We start from the raw sequence: 27,447 nt of genomic DNA, 5'->3' as shown, positions 1-27,447 counted from the left end.
TCTATGTACACATTAACGTATGTTAATTTATCTTCTTTAATAAAACCAGAGTCACACTATAATTTTGCTTCCTTTTTTCACTTAACAACGTATCATAAATATTTCCCTAACTCACTAAGTATTCCCCCAAAACAGGACTTTTAATATTTTTTTTTTTTTAAAGATTTTATTTATTTGACTTTGACAGAGAAAGACACAGCGAGGGAGGGAACACAAGCGGGGGGAGTGGGAGAGGGAGAAGCAGGCTCCTGGCTGAGCAGGGAGCCCGATGTGGGGCTCGATCCCAGGACTCTGGGATCATGACCCGAGCCGAAGGCAGACGCTTAACGACTGAGCCACCCCGGCGCCCCAGGACTTTTAATACTTTTATATGGTATAATAGTCCCTCTTATGGATGTATCATAATTTATTAGATCAACCATCTGCTACTAAACATTTAAATTAATCCAGATTTATTTTTTTTTACAATTATAAGTAACATGTTTGGAAAAATTCTTGAATATAATTTGTCTCGGTCTTCGATTATTTTCTTGGACCTGATTCCTAGAAGTGGAATGTACCGGGTCAAAGGTCTGAACCTTTTAAACTCTTGATGCATACTGCATTCCAGAAAAGTTATACCAATTTACACATCCATCAACAGTACTACTACTCTTCCACCACCTGTATCCTTCTGACCAGAATCCAAACACAGATGATGCCTTGGCCCCCAAAGAGAAAAAAAAAAAAACCTTTTCTCCTCATAAACAAAGGGTTGATTATAAATACACAGACCTGAAGGGTGAAAAGCAGAGGGGGCTGCCTGAGGCCCACAGCCAGACCTGCTCGCTCCAGTCACGAGAAACCGGCTGCAGGCCCCCCGCACTGATCTACCCTTCCCTTGCCGCTGGGACTCCGGGTATGCTGCTCCCTCTGCTGAAACCTCTACCCGCCCTACTCACTGCCAACCTTCCTCCCTTTTTCTCCAGGAATTCTTCAGTAATCCCCAATCCGGACTGAATACTCTTCCACTCTGCTTTGACAAGCCCCTAGATTAACCCTATTTTAGAACTTGTTTCATACACTGAAGTGTAATTAATGGTCTGTCCGCCACACAAGACAGTGGGTTCCTCTGCGGCAACCACTGTTTCTTCTGCACCTGGCAAAGTCCCTGGGATACAGCCCTGAAGAAAAATTCATGGAATGAATTCATCACAAAGCAGAGGGTCTAGAGCAGGGGTTAGAGAACTTTTTCTGTCTGTAAAGAACCAGAGAACAAACATTTCAGGCTTTGGGGGCCATACGGTCTCTGTCACAACCGCTCACTCTGCCGCTGTGGCACAAAAGCAGTCACAGACAATATGCAAATGAATGGACATGGCTATGTTCCGATAAAACTTTATTGCCAAAACCAGGTGGCAGGTGGATTTGGCCCGTGAACCACAGTTTGCTGCTCCCTGGTTTTAAAGGAAGGACCTTTAGGGGCGCCTGGGTGGCTCAGTCGTTAAGCGTCTGCCTTCCGCTCAGGTCATGGTCCCAGGGTCCTGGGATCGAGCCCTGCGTCGGGCTCCCTGCTCAGTGAGAAGCCTGCTTCTCCATCTCCTACTCCCCCTGCTTGTGTTCCCTCTCTCACTATGTGTCTCTCTGTCAAATAAATAAATAAAATCTTGAAAAAAAAATAAATAAAGGAAGGACCTTTAAACTTTAAAAAGGGGGTGGTTAAGATAATGAAAAGAACATGAAGACTTAAGCCTATGCAAAGCTCAGGCTAAAACATGCATCCAGAACTCAATTATTACCGTTTGTATCCCAAATTCCTTTCCTCTGTGAGTTGGTCTGTGATGCAGAGTAAGGGAAGGGAAACAACAGAAGATCAGAGGACAGGACAGCAGCCTGAGATGGGAGCCGAGCCCCAGTGTCAGGCCGCGGCCACAGACCAAAAAGGATGAGCAGGATTCAACCAGAAAGGACTTGATAGGGCTTTCAAAGCTGTACAGTCATCCTGACCATTGACTATCAGAAAACAGAAAATAGACTTAAGATATCTACAGTAAATAGCTTAGAATCTCATCACACTCTGAATTATGCATCAAAACAATACACGTGCTTGCGTCCATGGATCAAATATAAGGAGGAGAAAATGACAACATTCGATGAGAGGTGGCTGTTCTGGTTCAAAAGAAGGTCCTTCCTCACTGCTGACGCTTTCTTGCCTCTGCCACCTCAGGCCAGCTCTCCCCTCCCGCATCCCCAGTCCCCTGCGCAACCAGAAAATGACTCCAGCCTGAGCCCGTGTAGACCATAAGAGCCTGTTTTCTCTGGAATGTGTAGGGGTTGTCAGAGGAGGGAGTATATTTAAGCAGAGCCTTACTTTTCATGGTCCCTTCCTCTTCCTCGTCCTCTGCATTGATCACCATGGTGCCCAGCTGTGACGGCAACGTGTCCCCGTGCTCGATCATAGTGCTGGCTCCATCACTCACGGTGCTGGCTACCCGGACGGTGCCCATCTCATCACCTGCTGCTCGAACCATCGTGCCGGAGTCCATCTCATCCTCCTCCTGTGAGAGGACAAAACCTCAAATCGGGCCTGACTGGATCAAAAGGTTTGAGTCTTTAGAATTACTATTATTCACCTCGGTGAGAACATTTCTGGATTTGACGCTGACTGGGATTCTAGGCCCACACCCCTTAGAACTGAGAGCACTCTTACTTAACCAAAGAAGATCATAAAGTCAGCTGGGCAAGAGCAGCATATCTAACCCGGGAGGACCCTCTCCCTTTCCCCTTCCTCTCTCCTTCCTAAGAGTTTTACAACAGAGGGGCACCTGACCGGCTCAGTCAGAGGAGTCCGTGACTCTTGATCTCGGAGTCGTGAGTTTGAGCCCCACGCTGGGTGCAGAGATTACTTAAATATATATTTTTTAAGATTTTATTTATTTATCTGACAGAGAGACACAGCGAGAGAGGGAACACAAGCAGGGGGAGTGGGAGAGGGTGAAGCAGGCTTCCCGCTGAGCAGGGAGCCCGATGCAGGGCTTGATCCCAGGACCCCAAGATCATGACCTGAGCCAAAGGCAGACGTTTAACGAATGAGCCACCCAGGCGCCCCAAATAAATATTTTTTAAAAAAGTTTTACACATAGATCTAAGGAGCTGAGGTGCACACCCTTGGAATCTCAGGCTTGTGAGGGAGTCTGTGAGTGTAAAATCTACATTTTAGTATGAATCCTTGATTCCCCAAAAGGGCATGAAAAACCAAGTCTCAGACCCGAGCGTTCACTTTTCTGAAAAAAAAAAAAAAAAAAAAAAAAAAAACAAACCTGAGAAAAAAGTTAATTTGAAGGGCCAAAGAGTAAAATTTGAAGGTGTCTTGGGAAGCACGGTGAGAACAAGCACAGCCTCAGCAAGCCCTCAACAGTGCCTGGGGCCGGCGGCCATGATTGCTCCAGGCCACCCCCACTCACGTCACCTGACCTGGCAATCACGACAGAACACGCATGAACGCCTGAGGCCCACAGCAAGGCCTGCCACTCACAGAGTTCTCCTCGTCATCCTGGTCCACCTCCCGCTGCTGGGCTTCCTGGCGTTTCAGCTTCACATCCATGGCCTCGTTAATTAAGTCACGCAGTATGGACACTCCCTTGGCACTCTTGACAAATGGGTGCTTAAATGAGAAAGCAGACAACACTGGAGACAGTTTCGACGGCACCAGTACCCACACAGTGCCTGGCACACCACAGGTACTCAATAACATCTGCTTAATCAACGACCCTCATCTTTCTCTCTCTGTTTTGGGTGAGAGTTGTGAAACCACATTCACTTCGTAACTCTGACCAGATGCACATTCAGGCTTTGCCCATCTTTTTCAGCCTGGCTGCAAAAGTCTCCTCTGTTCCTCTCTGCCAAATCTAGAGATTCTCAACAGGGTGGTACCACCCCCTAGAGGAAGTTTTCTAAACATGCCGGGAGCTTATAGTTGTCACGGTGTTTGGAGAACACGGATGGATTGTGAGGGGAAGCAGGGACACCAGCAAGCCTTCAAGGTGTGGAACGGTCCCACACAACAGTGGACTGTGGCACATTCTGCACATCTTTCAAATGTCACAGAGTATGTATACGCTTTAGGAAATAATACTCCAAATTTTTTTCAAGAGATAAGCAAAAAGTCTAGTAATTTAGGAGATGATTTTGGAGGGTAAGGCTGAAATGTCATAAAGACATTGTTTAAGTATCACTGAATAATTTACTCATCCTGCTCATTCTTCCTATACAATATGCTCCCTAGCATTTCCAACTACAGACTTAGTTAAAGGATTTTGGTGAAAAGCGTAGTTACTGCAGAAATACTAAAACTGGTCACAAATACGTAAGAGATGTAGACCCAAATATCAATCAGCAAAGACACTTGAAACACAGGAATAGCGTGGAATTTCATTTACAAAAAAATGCTTGAATTTTTTAATATGAACACCACTGTACATTTTTGTTATTTGTGTTGCTAGTACAATAGGAAATTCATGCTGTGAAAGTTACACATCAAAATTCTGGTTGGATCTCCCCAACTTATTCTGACATTGTCCCCCCAGTGTTTCTCTTTGCAACCTGTTCTCTATTCCCCAGCACCCACCACAGAAAATGGTCTCTAAGGTCTTTGTAAGTACTCAAGAGATTGGAAGTATGCCTCAGCATGTAGTGGGATTGCAAAAGAGACTTCTTTTCCATAAAACTTCATCAATACCCCCTCCCGGCAAGAAAAGAATCTGTCAATACACTTAGAAATAAGACCCAGCTCATTTGCAAGAATATCATTATTTCCTTGTTCTCTCTTCTCTCCACTTGGAAAATCTCTAAGATCATTTCCCTCTTCTTATCACATACAAATAAGCCTGGTCTGTTATTATTTAACATCACTTTTATTCTAGTGTCCACCCATTCGTTGTCCTGTACTGCCTGAATGGAATGGTTTCTGTGCTTGTCGCTCTTACTCTAAACTCATTATGGTTCTCGGTACAGGTATATAACTATCTCATTACGTCTGCAAGTTGAGTCAAGCTGGAGCCTATCTCTATACTGACACACATTTTTTTATAAATCTTTCTGCCTTCATTATATCACATTATACTCTTTTTAAATTATGGGCACAAACAGATTTTATCATCTAAGAATTTCAATCCGGAAGAGCAGTAAGAGTATTACAAATATACATATCAGTTAAAAAGGGGGGGCACTGGGTCTGACACGGCTGAAAACCATTGGCCTAGCCTAGTAACAACCACAGATATTTGTCAAATCCACAACATACTACTTTTAATATGTGTGAAACATTATTTAAAGTTACACATATTATATCACTTAATATTCAAACAACATATGAGGCAGATACTTGGTCTCCATTTTACAGATAAGAAAACTAAAGCAACAGAGAGGTTATGTTACTTGCCCAAGGTCACAAAGCTAGTAAACAGGGAGCCCAGGATTCAAACCTGGGCAGTGTGACTCCTGAATCCAACCTCCTAGCTACTGAGCAGAGCGCCTGCAAACCCCTCCCATCCTTCCAGGCCCACGCACTGAGGTTACCTGCTCCAGGAGAGCGGTCCTAGTACTGCCAGCCCAAAGAGGCCTCCTCCCATCATGAGCTACAAGAGCACCTACCACTAATCTCAGTTCCTCATCAGAACTGGGTAGACTTGTGGGCACTCCTGCTTTGGACCCAAGAAGACCTTGGTTCTAGTCTCAGCTCTGCTGTTTCTCAGCTGAGTAACTCTAAATGAGTTAACCTTTCTAAGCTTCCATTTTTTCACCTATAAAACTGAAATAATAGCCATCCCTCCTAGGGCGTCTGTGATGATTAAATGGCACCCAGCACACAGCAGGGGCTCACTAAATGGCAGTTCCCAGTCTCTGATCCCACATAGCCCTCCATTTTCTTGCATTATTATCTTGGTCAATGCTTTAACACTCTTTTCTACTCAGATTCAAAGCTCCCTGGAGGCAGGGAATGTCTTATACTTCTTTACTGTCTCTGTGGAGGTGGGTTGGCAGCATCTTTTGGCCAGTATGTGAATGAAACAGAGGGAGGCAGCACCTCGGGGAGAATCATACCTGTAGGAGTTGAGTGGCTGTGGCTCTCTGCTCAGGGCTCTTTACAAGACACTGCTTCACAAAATCCATGAAGTTATCGGACCACAGTTCTGGCTTTCGAAATGTGGGGGGAGGGTTGGTAGGAATCATGAAGATCGCCTAGTTAAAAAAAATTTGGGAGGGTAAAATAAAAGCGATACACTAATAAAAATATGATTAGAGATAACTTTGAGGTTTAAAAAAAATATTTTCCTCTTATCCACTGATAAGCCCACCCAAATGCCAACAAAAGTCTAAGTGTCTCAAAGTAGGAAGTATGACAATTAGAGAAATTGATATAGTTCTCTCTCTCTCTCCCTCTTTCACATGTATTCTTGTCTCCTCAATCTCACAATCTAGCAAGTTTAATTTTGGTTTTTCCTAACCACAGTATACTACCTTTCAAAGTAAAAAGGTAAGACCTGAGAGCATCAATAGCCTGAAGATCATCTCAACCCCATAGTTGTCAAATTTCCCTCCCCCATAAAGTCACCCTCACCACTAGATGTGAGCAGTAACTGCAAGAAGATCATAAACCTGAAAGTCCCTCAAATCACAAGAGATTCATTAACATCTAGGCCAAGCCAATTTAACGTATTTGAAACAAAAACAAAAACACATTGCAGTTAAATTCTACTATTTCAAAAAATTAAAACTATTATTTACTGTCCAATAAAAGAGGCAGAATTAAAAAAAAAAAAACCTCTGTAATAAGCAGCTTAAATTATATTCTTTAAATCTACTAGTAAATCCTCCCACCCATCCCCACTTCCGCCCCCCCAAAAAGAGGGGAGCATATCTTTGAGCACATACTTTTTAAAAAACTATTAAGTCTTTTAATAGAAGAACTAATTAATCAAAGAGGAGGAGCTGGGTTGGGAGGTATGGAGGACTATGGAGCCAATGAGGAAGGCAGGGTCGAGGCCTTTTAACAGTGCTGTGATGAGGGGTCTGGGATGGGTACAACTTACAAACCCCTTAGGGTGCCACGCTGATAGCTCTGGGGGAGACTGGACCTATGGGCCCTTACTATTCTAGAAATCCATGGAGGCTGCAAAGTACAGAGCCTCCAGATGAAGAGAGTCTGGGGATCTACAAAGCAGGACTTACCAATGTAAATACCTCTGAGGGCAAGGCAGGAAAAAGATAACAAACAAATCGGGCTGGGTGTTAGTGACATGAGTTCAGAAAAACAGTTTGCTTTCCTCTTAATACTACGATGAGAAAAACAGTAGAGCAAACACTGTTATGAGTGACAAGGGATACTTGGTGATTAGGGAATCTTGGAGACTGATAAAGTGGAAAGCCGGTGACCTGTATAAAGGAGGGGACCACCACTCAGCTTCAGTTAACGTTATGTTAAAATGTGAGCACCTAAACTATTAAAAAACACACACTGCACAAGCCAAACCAAGCATTTCTGTGACCTATGTCCTGTCAGGTGGCTATCAATACACAACCTCTGGAATGGAGGTGGTGGATCACACTTGAATTGATTAGTGACTACCACTAGTGGAGTCTAGACTGACAACTTACCAATTATACACAGTTAATTCATTTACTGTTTGGTACCTAAATCAAATAAGTCACCAACCTTCTAATGATGCCCAGGAGCTAAGCACCCTACTGGTTTCCTTACCCTCATTGGGTGGATATCGGCATATGGCGGCTTTCCCTCAGCCATTTCTATGGCAGTTATTCCCAATGACCAGATGTCTGCCACACAGTTGTATCCGATTTCCTGAATCACTTCTGGAGCCATCCAAAATGGTGTTCCTATCACCGTGTTCCTTTTGGCCATGGTATCCTAAAAGAGAGAAGAGTAGAGATCAACCGTAAGCATTAAAACTATTGAGAAAAAGAGACTTTTCCAACAATAAGAAACATCTTGTACTTGGGATACATATAAAAACCATACTCAAGGCATGATTGAGCAGGTCACAAAAGAAATTCAAATGACCTAGAAACATAAAAGATTCTCAATTCTTAAAACACACACATTAGAAAACCCATTATATAAAAAAATAACAAACACTAAAATGAAGTTGACAAAAATTTAAAAGGTTAATAATAACTAGTGCTAGATGGGGCGCCTAGGTGGCTCAGGCGTTGAGCGTCTGCCTTTGGCTCAGGTCATGATCCCAGGGTCCTGGGATCGAGCCCTGGGCTCCCTGCTCCACGGGGAGCCTGCCTCTCCCTCTCCCACTCCCCCTGCTTGTGTTCCCTCTCTCGCTGTGTCTTTCTCCGTCAAATAAATAAATAAAATCTTAAAAAAAAAAAACCCAAAAAACTAGTGCTAGAAAGTCAGGCACTGAAACAGCATTACTAGAGTATAAATTGGTACAAGATTTGTGGGCAATGTGGCAATATTTATAGACTTAAATGTCCATTTCCTTTGATCCAAATCTTTTTCTAGAAATGTATCCTATGTGCAGGTACCCTAAGATATATGCACAAGTATTGGAGAAATATTTGTAGGAGAGGCAGGGAAAAGAAAAAGGAAACAACTCAAATAACCATCAAAAGGGTGTAAATCAAATACAATAAATATCCACCATATTTTTTAAAGACTTATTTAGGGGTAGCTGGGCGGCTCAGTTGGTTAAGCGTCCAGCTCTTAATTTCGGCTCAGGTCATGATCTCAGGCTCTGGGGACCAAGCCCCGCATCTGGCTCCCTGCTTGGCAGGGAGTCTGCTTCTCTCTTTCTCCCCCTCCCCACCCCCCTGACCCCTGCTCGCACACATGCTCTCTCTCAAATATTTTTTTTAAAGATTTATTTAGTTTAGAGAGAGACTGCACACGCAAGCTGGTGAGGGGGGCGGGGAGGAGGACAGAGGCAGAGGGAGGGAGAGAGAGAGAGACTCTCAAGCAGACTCCCTGCTGAGCAGGAGACCCAATGTGGGGCTCGATCCCACAACTCTGATCCCATGACTTGAGCTGAAATCAAGAGTCAGACCGACTGAGCCACCCAGGCGCCCCATCCACCATATATTTTTTAAAAAGGAGACAGGTACATTTTCCTGGCATGGAAAAAGGTACAAGACATACTGTAAAGAGAAAATTAGGTTGCAAAATTATATTGTTGTATATATATACAACAAAACAGCAACCGATAATAATAAATATCGTTGTTATATGGATAGCAAAAGAAAAATCTCAATACACACTGAACTATTAACAACAGTTACATCTAGAAGGTAGAATCACAAAGGACTTTTACTTTCCATCCCATATACTTCTGTAACACTCTGATGGTTTACATGAATATATAGTACCTGTGCAATCCGAAAATTAAAAAAGGAAAAATCATATATGTGTGTGTCTATTTACACATATAATTTCTCTTTTATCATATACATATATTCTATAAAATAAAATGTATACATAGAGAAAGTCTTAGTTTGGGTCTTAAAGAAAAACATATGAATCTAGCACACATTACTTGCCTACTTCCCCAGAACAGTGTGGCCTTAATGAAAGAGAACCTTTCTAGAGCTCCTGTATCTTAGGAAGAGAAGGATTTTAAACAGAACTAAATATGCAACAGGACTTGCCATCATCATCACTCCTGTTCCTTCTGAAATGCCTGTGGCCTCAGTTAGGCTGTGCCAGTCAGGAGCAAAGGACAGGTAATATTTTTAAATTGATCTCACTTTGTCAGTCCTATGTAAAAAACTAGCACAGGAACTAACTTATCGCTTAGTCATTTCCTTTGCTCCAAAACTTAAATTTGCAGTTTTCAAATGGGGCTACTCAAAGCTGTTTTCAAGAATTATATCCTTGAAATACTCATTATTTAGAAAGGAGTATTTGGATATCTAGAAATTTTTTGAAAACAGAGAGTAATGAGTGGATACTAACCCAGCTTGGTCTGTATGACAAAGTTATATTAGCACAGTAGCACAACAAGAAAAAATATTAAATCCAGAAACAGACTATGGCTATGTATGTGGTATTTATTTGTGTGCACACATACACACACATGCACAGATACACACATACACACACAGATACATACACACACACAGCTTGAAGATCTGATTAAAATGTCATTCTAAATTACCAAGCAAAGGACAAAAAAAAGTGCTGGTCATCTGGCTAGTCATTTATAAAATTCTGTATTTAATTTCCTAACTTATACTTTCCACCAAAGGAAGTTCAAATAGGTTGAAAATTTAAATACAAAGAACGAAATCCAGAAAGTACTAAAAGGAAGTATAGATGAACAGTTATATACTGTTGGAGCAGAAAAGGTCTTTTAAAGGTGACATCGAGGGGTGCCTGGCTGGCTCAGTTGTTAAGCATCTGCCTTAGGCTCAGGTCATGATCCCAGAGTCCTGGGATCGAGCCCCGCATCGGGCTCCCTGCTCGGCGGGAAGCCTGCTTCTCCCTCTCCCTCTCCTCCTGCTTGTGTTCCCTCTCTCGCTGTGTCTCTCTCTGTCAAATAAATAAAATCTTTAAAAAAATAAAAATTAAAAAAAAATAAAGGTGACATCGAAGGCTGAAACCATAACATAAAAGGGAGGTGGATATAAAATTTGGAACCTCCAGTATTTAAAGAAAAACCATAATCAAAGTAAAAAGATAACTAGCAAATTACAAACAGATGTTTCAACATATATAACAAAGGATTAACAATTTCAACATATAATTTTTTTTTTAAGTTTTGGTTTATCTTTTTCAGCAGAGATTTTTTTTAAAAGGTCCAACACAATTAGGAAAATTAAGATGAAGAGTTAAGTTACAAAAGAATTATAAATGGCCAACAATCAAATGTAAAAATATTGTTTCAAAAATGATTTTAAAAATAAAATTTATTGCTCATTCAGTATTGGCAAATACAAGGGAAAATGGGTACATTCTTTTTTTTTATTAATTATTTTATTTATTTATTTTTAAGTAGGCTGCACACCCAATGTGGGGCTTGAACTCATGACCCTGAGATCAAGGATCACACTCTCTACTAACTGAGCCAGTCAGGTTCCCCCAAATGGATTTATATACGTTTATATACTACAGTTGGAAGCATAAATCGTTCCCTAGAAGCACTTTATGTGTTAACAACAATATCTTTTGAAAGGTCCAGTAATCACAATATGGAGTAAGTTTCTGATTTTCTTTCTTAAACATCAAAGCAATTTTTGTGCCACTGCAATACCTATTAACCTCCCTAACATAATCCAGGCAGATTTACAAACAAAAACCAAAAAACTCTACCTAATACCAGCCCCAAACAAACAAAAAATACTTTTTCTACCACCCCAGAAAACTGTTTGATGTATAATGCTGTTGCAAATTTTAGTACAAATCTGTCCAGAACTGTTTCTATTTTTCTATGTATATGTCATATATACTTAAGTATTCTTCAAAATCAGGTAATTCTGTATTTCCTGTTTTGAAAACATGGTTTTTGTCACTGCCATCCACTGGTGAGGCAGGAGGAGAATCCAAAGACTGTATCCTGGAACCAGACGAGGAGAGAGTTTTCAGTAAAGTAATTGCCAACTGCTACCTGGGTGAGATGGTGTTATGTCTTATTCAAGGAAAGCAGTTTGGAGTGAATTTTTCTCCTTTTGCAAATATGATGAATAGAATTTGAACTTCCACTCTGTCATTTCTTGTTTAAGCTTTTATTTTTATCAAAGTTAAACCATGGGACCTAAACCCCAGGAAAGGATCTATAACGACCTACTAGCTCTTTCGTAACTTAGTGGCACCTTCTATAACCTTTTCACAAATACAATGAAATTGAGTATTTTATTGAAAAAATAACTAAAATGAAAGGAATTCCTTCTCCGGACAGGGCTGAAAGTTACCAATAAAAGTAGTATTTTTACTTACTGTAAGTTGACCTGCTACCCCAAAATCTGCAAGTTTTGCATGTCCTTCTGTATTTAGCAAAATATTTCCTGCCTTGATATCTCGGTGTATTTTCCTCATAAAATGAAGGTATTCCAGTCCCTTAAGCGTTGATTGTAATATTGTGGCTATCTCATCTTCTGTTAGCTAAAAAAAGAACGACAGATTAAAATGCCATCAGTTTACATCATTTTACATTCAAAAAAGGGGGAAAAAAAATCAGATCCAAGCTCCCTTCCCAAAATATAAGGTCTTATTCAACCTGTGACAGCATTTGACAGCTTATACCATCGCTCCACTAACCCCTTCTAAAGTTACATCTCCTGCCCCGTCTCTCCCCAGGTTCACCTTACCTGCCTATACAATATCTCCAAATGAATACCTAACAAGCGTCATTAGCAGAGCACATCAAAATCAAATTCTGTACTTCTACCGCCACCCCACCCCTCTCCTTACCACCCACCCAACCTGCTCTATTCTTCCCACAGTCTGCCCTCTCAGGGAAAGGCCGTTTCAGTTGCCCTGGCCAAAAACCTTGAGGTCACCCCTGGCTCTTCCCTATCTTCAAAATATATCCAAATATATCCTCTGTAATCACTAATCACCCTGGTCCAAGCCACCAGCATGTCCTGCCTGAACTATTCTAATAATTCTCTAACTGGTCTTGCTGCTTCTGCCCTTGACCCTGGACAATGCATTTCCCACATGGCAGCGTGCCATAATGAATCTTTCAAAATGCAAGCCAGAGCTGCTCAAAACCCTCCACTGGCTTCCTAAGACACTCAAAATTAAAGCCAGTCCACCCTAGTCTTACATGATCTGGTTCCCAGCTACCTTCACGCTCTACTAGTTTTTACCTTTCTCATTGTTTCAGCCTCGTAGCCTTCCTCTGCTGTTCCTCACACTCAAAGCACACATCCACTTCTGGACCTTTGCATCTCGGGTTCTCTCTGCCTACACTGCTCTGCATCCAGAAAGTCAGAGAGGGCTTCCCCAATTCCCTCCAGTCCTAGGTCATTCTCCACCCCTTTATCCTACCTTGTTGGTAAACATGGTATTATCCCCATCTGACATATTACATGTTATTTGTATACCTATCATGTGTTATCTTCCCTATTAGGAACATAAGCCCCATTTTAAAATGTCTTTGGGGGCATCTGGGTGGCTAAGTTGGGTAAGGGCATCCAACTCTTGGTTTCAGCTTGGGTCACGATCTCAGAGCCGTGAGATCAAGCCCCACATCAGACTCCGTGCTCAGCAGGGAGTCTGCTTGAAAATTCTCTCCCTCTGCCCCCCCCCCCAATTCATGCACAAGAATGCGCACATGTGCTCTCCCTCTCCCTCTCTCTCTCTCTCTCTCGGATAAATACATACACCTTCAAACTTACTAAAAATAAATAAATAAAAAATAAAATATCTTTGGTTTGTTTACTATTTACTATTGTTTACTATTTACTATCCCTAGCACCAAGAAAGCCACCTGGCACATAGCAGGTCCTGAAAAATATTTGTTGAATGATGATTTATAAATGAAGGCAAGAATGCCGACTGACACAGAATATCTGCTCAGTTCCATGCTGATTTTGTGCAGACCCAACTCCAGTGCTAAACAAATGCAATCCATCAACAAATTCTCAGTCTCCCTTCTGACAAACAACTCACATTTAGAAGAGAGTATGCTGTGGTGCAAAAAACATGGTATTCGGGATTAGAAAGACCTAGTTTTTACCCTTCGCTCTACATTCTAGCTGTGTGACCTAAGTGAGTTGTCGAACTTCTCTTGGTCTCAGTTTCTCAATCTATAAAACAGGACTACCACTCTCATCAAGAATGTCATGAAAATCAAATGATATAAGGCATGTAAGAATACACATGGCTTAATAACTATTATGCTACCAATTAATTAACAAATAGTTAATAAGTATCAATAATGAGCCAGACACTCGGCTAATAAAATTAAAAATAGCTAATTATTAAGCATTTATTCTACGGTAGGCACTATTTTTGTAATCTCATTAAATCCTTATAAAAATCACACTAAATAAGTACTATTATCACCACCATTTTATAGAAAACGAAGCTGAAGCACAAACAAGTAATTTGTGCTAACAAATGATAGAGCTCTCACTGCAGTCCAAGCAAACACTATTGGCAAGGTTGCAAGCTAGAGTCTGGGTACCTTCTGTGGCCTAAGAGAACAAAGTTCATGTGACTTACTGACGTCTTATTCTAACCATTTAAGCTAATCAGTTAAGGGAGCACTGCCCAATAGAAATATAATGTGAGCCATAAGTACAACTTTTAATTTTCTAGTAGCCAACATAAAAAAAAAGCAAAATTAATTTAAGTTTATTTTTTCAGTAATCTCCATACCCAACGTGGGGCTAGAACTCATGACTCCAGGATCAAGAGTTGCATGCTCCTCCAACTGAGCTAGCCAGGCACCCCAAAATTTATTTTGATATTTTAACCATATTTATCCAAAATATTATCATTTCAACATGTGATCAATATATAAAAATGTAAAGTTTTTTTAATGTTTTTCTTTTTGTAATAATTCTTAAAAATTTGGTATTTTATATTTATAGCACATCTCAATTCAGACTAGCCACCTTTAAAGGCCTCAATAACCACACGTAGATAGTGACTACCATGCTGGACAAGACAGAATTAAAACATTTTACAAATTCATGTGTAATTATTAAAGATCAGCACTTAATAGTTAAAAATTACATAAATACAATAAACTAATATTAAAACATCAAATGCACTATCAAAATTAGTTTTGGATTGTTTCAAAATACCTGAAACAAAATAACTTAATGCTGCAGATAAGAAGGCCTGGAACCCCAATTTTTTTTTTTTTTTAAGTAGGCTCCATGCCCAGCACAGAGCACAACACAGGGCTTGAACTCACAACCCTGAGATCAAGACCTAAACTGAGATTAAGAGTTGGACGCTCAACCAACTGAGCCACCCAGATGCCCCTGGAGCCCAATTTTTAATTCAATAAATTATTCAAGCTTTGGGACTTCTTTAAGTATATCTTATAGTAGGTTGTAATTCCTAGCTAAAGAACTTGCTATTTGATTAGAAAAACATACTAACTCCGAATAATGTAAATTAAGAAAAGGATACAGTCATATAGATAATCCAAAAGTTACAACTGTTTAATTTTTATTTTTTTATTTTTAAATTATTATTTTAATTCCAGTAATCCCAGTAGAGTTAACATATAGTGTTATATTAGCTTCAGGTGTGTAATATAATGGTTCAAAAATTCCATTTATTACTCAGTGCACACTACAAGTGTATTCTTAATCCCCAACCCCTATTTCATCCATCCCCCAACCACCTCCCCTCTGGTGACCATTCGTTCATTCCCTATAGTTAAGAGTCTGTTTTTCTGGTTTTTCTCTTTTTTTTTCCCCCCCTTTATTCATTTGCCTTGTTTCTAAAATTCCACATATGAATGAAATCATATGATATTTGTCTTTCTCTGGCTTATTTTGCTTAGCATTATACTCTTTAGATCCATCCATATTGTTGCAAATCACAAGATTTCATTCTTTTTTATGACTGAATATTTAAAATGTATTTGTATATATACATTTACACCCCACATCTTTATCCATTCATCTACCAACTGACAGTTGGGCTGCTTCCTTGATTTGGCTACTGCAAAAAATGTTGCAATAAACAAACGTGCATATATCCCTTAGAATTAGCTTTTGCATTGTTTGGGAAAATACCCAGTAGTGTGATTACTGGATCCTAGGGTAGCTATATTTTTAATTTTTTGAGGATACAACTGAGTTTTTAAATATTCTCACCTTGTAATTTATAGAGTGTCTCACTAAGTACTTTCACATATTTAAATTAATTTTCACAATTCTGCAAATACTCAGTATAGGTATTATTCCTGTTTTTCTCATTAAAACAAAACAAACAGAAAAACTAAAGGCTAAGGTGTCTCTAGCTTCTACTTTTATTCATTCACAGTCCACACAGAAGCCATAGTCTATCACAGAAGCCACAGTTTATCTTCTAAAATGTACATCATCAAATGGCTCCTCACCTGCTTAGAACGCAGCAATGGCTTCCTATTGTAGTTGGAATAAAAGGCAAACTCGTTACCGTGGCCAACAATACCAACAGAATGCAGGCCTGCTCACCTGTCTCACCTCATCTCCTGCAGGTCCTCTCACCTCTCCCCTCTACTCACAGTGGCCTTCTTTGTGCCAAATCCGTTCTAGCCTCAGGATCTTTGCACTGCTTACTGCCCTACCTAGAATGTTCTTTTAGAAATCATAGCTCCATCTTGTCATTCAAGTTTTACTTTAAATGCCACCTCCCTGAGTGGCCTTTCTCAGCTGTCCACTCTCAAGTAGCTCACTGAGCACTCTCCAACAGTCCGCTCCTTCAAAGAAATTATAACTATCTGGTATTTCTTTTCTAGTTACCATCAGTTGGCTTTTTGGCTGCCCTACTAGAAAATGTATGAGCACAAGAGCAGGACTGTTGTGTTCTTTACTATTGTATCCCTAGGGCTTAGAACAGTATTCTAGAAATACTTCCTGAATGAGCAACTGAACCTGAAGTAGAACCCTTGACTCCTAGCTTTTATCCCAGTGATCACAGTAAGGGCAAATAATCTTTCACAGAGATTACTCTTTAATGAAATGTAGAAGAAGTTAATCTGTGAACATGCTGAGTAGGAGGAGAAAACCAAATCTAAATTTAAACATTTCAAATTCATTGCTTCACCAAGATTTGATAGTCATTGTTTTCTTTCCCAAAACATGCTAAATATCACTGGATTAGGCTGGTGTCAGAAACATCACTTTTAGGAGGCAACAGAAAGCAGAGGGGGAAAGAATGATGGAAAAGGGGAAATCTGACAGTCATCTCTCTGGATATGGAAGTAGGAGAGTGCCCACAAATACAAGGCCAGAGACTAGCCCAGCCGCATTGTTCTAGAAGGTAAACTTACCGTTTTATTTCGTAATCGAATGATATCAGACACAGAACCAGCCCCACAGTACTCCATAACAATCCACAAGTCTGTATTCTTAAAATAACTGCCATAATATTTGACTACATGAGGGCTAAAGAGAAAGCAATAATACGAATTAGTGGAACAGCCTTTAATACATGAAAATTTTTCTGCTCAAAAGATCAACTATTCATATTTAAGGTTAAAATAGACACCCTCTTGATAAAAATGTAAATGATAAATAATAATAATACTTTCTAAATAATAAATAACCAAAGTGAGAAAATGTACAGGTCTCTTAACCTGCATTTCTAGGTCTACAGATCATCCCAGGAAAAGAACTACAGCTATTCGAAAAGAAATAGTTACCATCATAGCACGTTTTAACAATGAAAACTTAGATACGATCTAAGTGTCCCACAACAAGGAGTTTATTTAAGAAATAATGATCTAGACATATAATGGAATAACCATGAATCTATGGAAAATATTAGAAGAATATTTGATAACATGGGAAGATATCCTGCTTACAAAAAAAAAAAAAAAGAAAGAAAGAAAAAAAGTACAGGTTACATAATTGTAAGCATGGCTAAACTCCAAAAAGGGATATGTACGCAAAATAGCATTTAACAATGATTCTCTCTCCAAAGGGAAAAGTGGTTTTATTTTCTTTCTGTTTGCATTTTTCCAAGAAGTCAAGTGTACTTTGTAATAAGAAAAAAAAAATCACACTACAATCTACTATAAAGAAAAAATATTCAGGGGGCGCCTGGGTGGCTCAGTCAGTTAAGCGTCCAGCTCTTTTTGTAAAAGATTTTATTTATTTATACTTGACAGAGAGAGACACAGCGAGAGAGGGAACACAAGCAGGGGGAGTGGGAGAGGGAGAGGCAGGCTTCCTGCAGAGCAGGGAGCCCGACGCGGGGCTCGATCCCAGGACCCTGGGACCATGACCTGAGCCGAAGGCAGACGCTTAACCAAATGAGCCACCCAGGCGCCCCAAGCGTCCAGCTCTTGATTCTGGCTCAGGTCATGATCTCAGGGTCCCGGGATCGAGCCCCGCGTCGCGCTCCCCGCTCAGCAGGGCGTCTGCTTGTCTCCCTGTCCCTCTGTCCCTCCCTGCTGCTCATGTGCACCTGTGCTCTCTCCCTCTCTCTCTCTAAAATAAATAATCTTAAAAAAAATTTTAAAAAGAAAAAATATTCAGCATCAGACCCAGAATTCTGGGTCTCAAGCTTGAAGAGAAATACCCAATGAGACTTCAGAGAAAAGTCAAACATCCCATTAAAATGAAATAACCTGCCCACCGAGAGCTACCAGCTTTAATTGGTTAGATTGTTATCAGGGCTAAATAATGTTGCATAATAACCAGAGATGCTAAAAACCTACTCAGCTTCATTAGTGCTCAGAATTTCAAATGCCCCTTCACCCTTGGGAAACATGCCAATGACAAGGACAGCAGGAAACACACACACACACAATTAATGAAGACATGGATGAATAAGTCTCTGAAGGTACAGATTACACATCTGCTCTCCCTTCCTTAAATTCCTGCAGTATTTACTGCCTTTACAAGGCAAGTAATCTCAGCTACTTACTGCTGGAACATGTCCTGTATAATCTTGTATCGTTGGCCAGATTTTCCTGCACATATATATGCCTGGCCTGTCCAATTTGTCTATAAACTCCCAGAGGACAAGAATTCTGCCCTGTATTTCTCTGTACTCCTTACCATGCTTAGCACAGACTAGGCTCTTGGAAATAACTCTTCTTTACTTAGAGATATTTGCATGCTCTGTTTGAAACACAGCTCTTATGTAGCATATCAGAAGTGGCAAAGTCCCTCGGGGTGCCTGGGCAGCTCAGTCAGTTAAGCATCTGACTCTTGATTTCAGCTAGGGTCGTGATCTTGGGGTTGTGAGATTGGGCCCTACGTCGGGCTCCATGCTCAGCAGGGATTCTGCTTGAGATTCTCTCTTCCTCTCCCTCTGCCCCTATCCCTCATGCTCACTCACTCACTTTCTCTCTCTAAAATCAATCAATCAATCTTTAAGGAAAAAAAAAAGAAGTGATAAAGTCCCAATGTGCTGACTAGAAGAGCTTCCATACTGTATCTTGTAGCAGAGGAAAAGGAAAATTTCTACCTAACTCTGGTCAATCTGGTCAAGAAATATGAGGGTTTTGTCTAGTAGAGAGTAACCACAAAAGTATAAAGAATAAAAGGAAGGGAGGGAGGGAGAAGAGAAATAACTGCATTCACAAGCCTGTGAGATCTAAGGTCTCCTGGGCAAATGTCCTCGTAGGCAGCCCCACCTGCCCCAATGCTGAAGTTTTACAAATAAGAGCTACTAAGCTGATCTGCTGAGCAGAAGAGCTTCAGGAGAATGGATGCAGCCTCCGGTGCAAGACGTTCTCATCCTCCTTTCAGCTCCCTAGAGCTGGCGTTGCCCCTAAATTTGTGTTCTCTCTCAAATTTAAACAGTAGTGGGGAAGCCTGCTCCATCACTGTGACCAACTCATGTTGTGACGGAATTTCAGAGCATACCACGTGCTTTTCTGCGGTCGCCTAGTGGCCTGACTTCCTGCTTACAGCATTTGACAAATCTTAGTTCCTCAAAAATAAAATTCTTAACTACTCTGAGCTTGCAGAATTCTTTTTTAAATGTAGGAAGGAACAGTAATACATAAAAAAGCATTCTCTTTTTTAGATCTGTCTGATATTCTAACGTCTCTAGAGCTAAACATATTTGGATTATCTCTTCTTAGCTATCTCTGCAGAAATATTTTCTCAACAGGAAGTAAAAGAGATCATTATCAGAAGGAGAAAAAAAAAGTCAGCAGAACCACCTTCTGCCTCTCTGCCTCTTCTTCCTAGTTTTGAAAGGGGCTTACTGAAAAAAAAAATCTATGCAGAAATAGAAACTATAAAAGTCTAGCTACTAAAACACACATTTTTTTCATCAGATTTTTTCTGAAAAGAACATGTGTAGTGATTCCGCCTAAACTCTTTCGCAAAATCTCTAAGTAAATGCATCTGTACATGTTAAACTCTAAATAATCACAGCTAATCTAAAACTATGTTCTCTCCAAAGTAATACCGCATGCCTTTACCTGTCACATTGCTGCATTATAGAGATTTCTTTGATTATCTCCTGCAGATCTGATTCCACAGGAACTTGCTTAATCGCGACAATCTGACCAGTCTCTTTGTGAATAGCTTTGTATACACTGCCATAGGACCTGTAATTGGGGGAAAGAGAACATTTATGAAGGCAAAGCAAGTCTAGAGATAAAAAGTGGTAGAACAAAAGCAACTCATGGTTCTAATTTATATCCCTACATGCCTAATATACTTATCTACAACTGCAAAACTGAAATAGCTAAAGGACTTTGGGAAAAAACTGTTAACTTCATATTTAACCTTTACTGAATGTATTCATACAAAATAACCACTATTATAGTAGCTCCATGCACTATATGCCTGATCTCTGCTAGAAATTGTGCATCATTCCAATTCATCCTTACAAAAAGTAAACAACAACAATAAAGAAGAGGTCATTATCCCTATTTTACAGGAAAACGTGTAAAGGCTCAGAGGTTACAGGACTTGCCCAATATCACAGAGATGAAAAATAAGTGGTCAGGCCAGGATGTGAATCCAGGTGTGTCTGAACACAAAGCTTATGTTCTTCCCACATCTACCTGGGCTAGAATGCTGAAATGGAGGTCTTTGTGCTCTTGTGTTCACTCCAGTACCATGAGGTTCTTCTGTCCCTGTTCCTCTTATTGGCAATAATACTTAAAAAACATTACAGAAACTAATTAAAAATCTAAGCCCTTTCAAATGCTAGTATCAGGTGAACACAGCACATAGAAAGCCTTTTGCTCCATGTGCCCTTATGAGCTTATTATCAAAATAAATAAAAAGTTTATGTGTCCATTCAATCTGGTGCCTAAAAGAGCAGGAAATTTAGAATCGAAAGACCGAGGATTTGAGCCCTATCCTCATAACATATTAGCCATCATTTACATACATATTAACCTTCTCATGCCTCAATTTTCTCACCTGTAAAATGACAATACAAACTACAAGACAGTTGTGATGGTCAAATGAGACACCACCATCACCCCACACTGATTACATTTTCAGTGGAAACCTTGACGCTGTCCGTGAAAACACAATGAGGAAGCTGTCTTTCCTATTTCCCAAACCCACCTATTTCTTCATACTGCCCTGGCGAAAAAAACATCCACAGAACAGTACCACCTGATATGTCAAAGTAGCTGAGTGCTCTAGCTGCCAAAATGATGCTCCAGACTGTTTCAATGTAAAAGTAACATAAACTAAATTATGCAGAACACATAAAAAAAATTTCCAGCCCATCAGAATCCCTTATGTTGGCAAAACTAGTATAATGATCCTTGAAAGTTACATAATTTTTTCCCCCAGAGAAAGGCAACCACTGACCATGTGTGGAAGGCCTGCCTGCTGCCCTTTCTTCCTTATGAAGTTAAACCTCTGATTCATTGGGGTAGCGAAGGCTTGGTTCTAGGGGATAAAACATGGCGGTCCAGGCAGATAGCATTCCTATTCCTTCTGCCAGTGACCTGGTTCTGGCCAATGAAATTTGAGGGGAATTCTGCTGAAGGGATTCTGAGAGAGGCTTTCTTCCCTGATGAGAGAGAAACACACAAGAAGGCCCATTTTTACCTGCCGCTTCCTTTCCTACTTTGGTTACTGTTACATGAGGCATGATGCGTGAAACTAATGCAGCCATCTTGAGATAGAGAATTACACAAATGCTAAACCATTATCAAGCCAATTAGCCATTCTGGAATCTTTCACCCCAGCTTTATTATTACTTAGTTATTAAATGTCCTTATTAGGGGGCGCCTGGGTAGCTCAGTCATTAAGCGTCTGCCTTCGGCTCAGGTCATGATCCCAGGGTCCTGGGATAGAGCCCTGCGTTGGGCTCCCTGCTCAGCAGGAAGCCGGCTTCTCCCTCTCCCACTCCCCCTGCTTGTGTTCCCTCTCTCTCTGTGTCTCTCTCTGTCAAATAAATAAAATCTTTAAAAAATTAAAAATTAAAAAAAAAATAAATGCCCTTATTGGTTAGCCATTGCTAGTTGGGTATTCTGTTACTTTCCAAAGTTATTCTTGATACACTAGGTCCCATATGTGTGAAGATGTCTGTATTTCACATTCTCTTTGGAATTGGTTGTGCTGGATACAGAGTTCTTGGACAATAGCATCTTTTCTGCAGTTTTCCAGCTTCTATTGTTGCTGAGAAGTCGGCTATCGTAATCTCTCTTTCGGTAGCATTCAGGATTTCCTCTTTATCCTTAACATTCTACAATTTTATTATAATGTAACTAGGAGTTAATTCACTTGGCATTTCGTAAGCTTCTTCCATCTGAAGGCATGTTTTTCTTCAAGTCTGGAAATTCTCAGCATTGTCTTTTTCCTATCTCTTCTACTATCTCTTTCTAGAATTCCTATTGGACCCATACTGCATCTCCTCAATCCATGCTGTCCTCCAGATCTCTAACACTGTACTTTTCTGTCCTGCACTTTGTGATCAGTCTTATTTTTGTCTTTCAATTCACAAATTCTTTCAGCTTGTATAGTTCACTGTTTTTCCAACTTACTGGGCCTCCAAAACTTCAATGATTGTCAAGATTCCCAACTTTAATTCTTCCCGGAACACATCTGTTCATGTTCATAACCTGGTATTCTTCTTTTAAGGACGTTAGTCCCTCCTTTCATCTTTTTGAAAATCGTAAACAAACATGTTAAATCCCTTTTGAGATTGCTCCATTATTTCTATTTCCCTGGATGTGAATTCTCCCATTTGTTCTGCTCATTATCCCAAGGCAGTAGATTCCTTATATGGGTTTCCTTTATCTTGAATGATTTTCCTCTACACAATGCTAACTGCCACGAGCATTTCATGATGTCATGATGGTTTCATGGTTCTCTCGGCCCATCATCTAGACTGTACAACAACTTAAACTTGGTCTCGTGTTAGGAGTTGAGGGTTTCTGCCTCTCTAGATCCCATACCTGAATGCAGGCCAGGCCCAGTTCCTATTGTCAAACCAGTACCTCCATGTTTTCCCCAGGCCACGGGCAAATGATACTTTCTCGTGGTGATCAAATTTATTTCAGCTTTAGTTCATAGATGGGGAGCCTCATCCATCCCACAACTTCATGTAGGAAGCTTACCTGCCATCTCCTGACAAGGACAGGGCAAGCCTTACGCTCCTCTTACTATTATGTATCTTTTCCATCCCTGGTCCATAGCTGGCCATGTATCCTTTTATTTAAAAATTTAATTTCCGGGGCGCCTGGGTGGCTCAGTCACTTAAGTGTCTGCCTTCAGCTCAGATCATGATCCCAGGGTCCTGGGATCTGGAATCGAGTCCCATGTCCGGCTCGCTGCTCAGTAAGGAGACTGCTTCTCCCTCTCCCTCTCTCTCTCTGCCTGCCACTCCCCCTGCTTGTGCCCCCTTCAGATAAATAAATAAAATCTTTTAAAAATAATAAAAATAAAAATTTAATTTTCATTCATTAGTTTTATCTATTTGAAATGGAAAGAGAGGTCTCTGCATATACTCACTCAGCAATCTTAACCAGAACACTATCCATGCCTCTCTATGCTATCTTGAGAGCAAGGAATGCTCCAATACCTTGTATGAACAATTAAGATTCGTGATTCTACATACTGCACTTACAGTAATCTGAAGAGAATTTAGAAGGCTTCAGCAACTGTGCTCACTTTTAGGCAAATCCCATAAGACCTGATTCCCTACAACAAAAACTACAGTGACTTGATGAATTCTGACTGGCAGAGAATAAAAATGGTGGGGACCTAGGGGTTTCACACAAGCCACACAAGGCAAGGATCAATTTGGAAAAACAGAAATAATACAGTATCTGGAGCCAAATTAACTAGATACAAGCCTTAACAATACCACTCACTAGCTATGAAACCAGGGGCAAGATGCTTTTTAATTATCCTAGGACAAAAAATTTTAGTGAGTCAAAGTGTAAAACTTTAAGTATAATAGAAGGAAAAAGGCACTAGGCTCTCATGCAAAACACTTTCCAAGCATGGTCCACTCATCCTGGTCTGGAGCGTTGGCTCTATTCTGCCACAGATCCACAGGATTTCCTCCATACACAGAACAACTGCGGCCTCCAGAGAATCCAACACAGTCCATCAGCCAGAGCTCATTTCATAAGACACAAGTCAGTGAGTGTTCACAATCTACTCATTTTCCAGAACAATTTAAGGATGGCATGGCAGTTTGTGTTTAGACAGCTAAGTGGAGTTAAGGTCTTCCTTCGGGATTCTGTTAGTTAAATGAAGCTTGTTCAGGTTCGTTCAGAAATCCAAGCATCTGTGGTATCACTTAAAAGAGCACGATGGTGATAAAACAAGGAGAAAGATCTTAAGCTTTATTTTGATTTTCTTGGTTTTATCTTTGTAAGGAAATTTCCAAGTTCCTTGATGAAGACATGCATAGATCTAAAAGACAATTAAAAGCAATCATAATTAGCTTAGTTTCCCCTTCCTATATTATCAGAATATATTCCTGATATATTTTGTCTGTAGTTTTCTTTTGGTGTTCCCCAAACCCAATCAACCCAAACAGCACTCCCTTCAGGAATGCCTAAATAGACTGGAGGTTTAAGATTTAACTTTAATTTGACATGACAAGGTCTGAAAAATGCTTCAGTTGGTAGGCTTAAAGATAAAAGAATCATAGTTGCCACTTATTGAGCACTCACTATGTGACAGGCACTGTACTCAGTACTTTACCCCCATTATCTTGGGTAATACTTGACATAACCCAAATGAGGGTGGTACGAATATCTGCACTATATAGAGGTTTCTGAAACTTCAAAATATTAAGTAATTTGCTCAAGTTCACTCGTTTATTGTGACTAATAAACAGTAGAGCAAGGATTTTAACGCAGGTCTAACATCAGAGTCTATGCCCGTACTATCATAACACACTTTTATTAAAAATGAAAGAAACAAGTTAGTTACATATTCAATTATGCCTAACATGCTTTATCTTATTCCAAAGATGACCTGTGAGCACTGTCAGATTAAGGGCATTAGACTCACTGCCTTGAGGAAAATAGCCAGGAGACCAAGCTGAAGCTGAAAAGGACAGGAAAGAGATGTGGAGGGACTGTCGTTTTCCGTACCTTGAAGAATGCCAAGTCAACTTGCAGTCTTCAGAATCATCTTGTACTTGTCTTCTAACAGCACAGCTGGCATTCTCTTTTATTCCCTTCTCAGCTTGATGTCTTGCTTGATTCCAAAGAGTATTGTTCCAACTTACAAAAAGATGACTAATGTTTTTTACAAGGAGGCAATCCATGAAAACCTATGCCATGTAATCTAGGATCGGGTTTAAGATTATTCCTGACCTATATTAGACACAAGTAACACTAAACCCCAAAATAATCTAATGACATATAAGACTTGATTTCAAGGCGCACACGGCACTTAAACAACAGAAATTTTTAAAAGTTAATATTTCAGGTCTTCTCTTGAACTAGAAGTACTCTCGAGAGACTAAACACACACACACACAGACCTGCTTATTAATGCAGAAACTATCACTGAATGATACACAAAAAACCACTATTATGAAATACCATTTCAGCAGTATTTTATACACACTCACAAATCTGGGTTTCAAGAAGTACACTGGTTCCCGACCTGGGATTTTCAATCTCTTGGAAGGTGTAAAGGTAGTGACAGTCCTTGATTTATTTACTATATTTCACAATGCTATACTAACTAAAATGCTGAATTCCATTTTATGGAAACAACAGTTATTACATATTGATCAGAAACTATGAACAGCAAATAAAAATGTATGACTAATAAAAATTGTTAAATTAAGTACAGACTAGTTAGTGCTGTTCCATACATAAAATCCTGTAAACTATAGATTCTACAAGAGAGAAAACAATAGATGCCTTTGGTGTTGAAGAGGCCAGGCATCATTAAATCTGTCTATAACGATGACTGGAGGAAAGAGGGAAAGGGCATCTCAAGCTGTAAATTTCCCGCCCACCCCACTCAGAGCAGTGCCATATGCAATGTTCCTCTTCCTTCTCCTCAGGTTTGTGAATTATTGACATGAAAAAGGTTCAGCTCCTGCTGGTGTTGGGGGAAGAAAAAGACTGGGACCTACTGGTCTACCTGTATTTTCTGTACACTTACCCTTCTCCAAGTTTCTCTAAGACATCAAACACTTCTTCTGGTTGTTTAGTTAAACTATCTTCATCCAACTTTTTCAGCTGCCTGTGAATGAAGAAATAAAAACATAAAATACATTTTACTTGCTAGCAACTACACCACAAAATACATTATTTATATTACAATTAGGATCTTAGGAATTGCTCTACAAAGTCTTTACCGGTAAACAACAACAAAGGCAAGCTAAGAGACATTTTTTTCTATTATTATGTTAGTCACCATATAGTACATCATTAGTTTTTGATGTAGTGTTCCATGATTCATTGTTTGCGTATAACACCCAGTGCTCATTACAACACGTGCCCTCCTTAATACCCATCACCGTGCTACCCCATCCTCCCATCCCCCTCCCGTCTGAAACCCTCAGGTTGTTTCCCAGAGTCATAGTCTCTCATGGTTCATAAAGGACTTTTTTTTTTAAGTTTTTTACTTATTTAAGTAATCTCTACACCCATTGTGGGGCTTGAACTCATGACCTCAAGATCAAGAGTCACACACACTTCCGACTGAGCCAGCCAGGTGCCCCAGCTGAGAGACTTAAGGGCTGTCTATGGCAGTATTACATGTGTCCTGCAGCCCTCTGGTGAGCATAATCAGGACCAGAGGGTAGAGAACTACCAAGAGTCAGACTTCAGTTCAACAGGTGTAAGAAATTTTCCAAGGTGCCTGGGTGGCTCAGTCAGTTAAGTGTCTGCCTTCGGCTCAGGTCATGATCTCAGGGTTCTGGGATCAAGCCCCACATCGGGCTCCCTGCTCAGTGGGGAGTCTGCTTCTCCCTCTCCCTCTGTCCCTCCCCCTGCTTGTGCTCTCGCCTACACTCTCTCTCTCTCTGAAATAAATAAAATTTAAAAAAGAAAGAAATTTCCTAACAACAAAAGTTGTTCTAAAATGGTTTAGACTGCCTTAAGAAGTCCCTAGCTCCCCATCACTGGAGAACTTAAACAGAAAATGAATCATCATTTGGCTGAAATGCTACAGAGTGGATTCCAGCTTTGATAGAACCTTAAAAATCCATTTATATCTTGAGATTCCATGAATTAAGATGGCATAACTATCTCTTCAGAAAAGATGTTTAATGTAAGGTTAACTACGAATTGAAACATGGTCTCAGACTGGAGGCCAAGGAAGACATAGAGACTCTTGCTCTCCCTTAGCAAGATTTTGGTAATTCAGCTAAAACACAGGAATTCTATAGGTATCACAGAA

The 27,447-nt window shown here is 40.2% G+C and overlaps 1 protein-coding gene across 4 annotated transcripts in view; it reads right to left on the bottom strand.

Moving 5' to 3' along the window:
* Positions 1-27,447, bottom strand: part of STK4 (serine/threonine kinase 4) — a 92,112-nt gene that overhangs the window by 59,966 nt on the left and 4,699 nt on the right. For all 4 annotated transcript variants that reach the window (XM_027621448.2, XM_027621450.1, XM_027621451.1 and 1 more), the window contains exons 2-9: positions 26,206-26,286; positions 20,067-20,195; positions 16,953-17,067; positions 11,942-12,106; positions 7,739-7,906; positions 6,082-6,219; positions 3,515-3,643; positions 2,351-2,537 (exon numbers count right to left, since the gene is read on the bottom strand). In XM_027621448.2, coding sequence (XP_027477249.1) covers positions 2,351-2,537; positions 3,515-3,643; positions 6,082-6,219; positions 7,739-7,906; positions 11,942-12,106; positions 16,953-17,067; positions 20,067-20,195; positions 26,206-26,286 — 1,112 coding nt within the window. The remainder of the gene's footprint in view (positions 1-2,350; positions 2,538-3,514; positions 3,644-6,081; positions 6,220-7,738; positions 7,907-11,941; positions 12,107-16,952; positions 17,068-20,066; positions 20,196-26,205; positions 26,287-27,447) is intronic.

Source organism: Zalophus californianus, chromosome 8 (assembly GCF_009762305.2).
Source record: "Zalophus californianus isolate mZalCal1 chromosome 8, mZalCal1.pri.v2, whole genome shotgun sequence".
NCBI classification, from domain to species: Eukaryota; Metazoa; Chordata; class Mammalia; order Carnivora; family Otariidae; genus Zalophus; species Zalophus californianus.
Note: the sequence above shows the minus strand (reverse complement) of the source record. Positions and strands in the feature narration are given on the sequence as shown.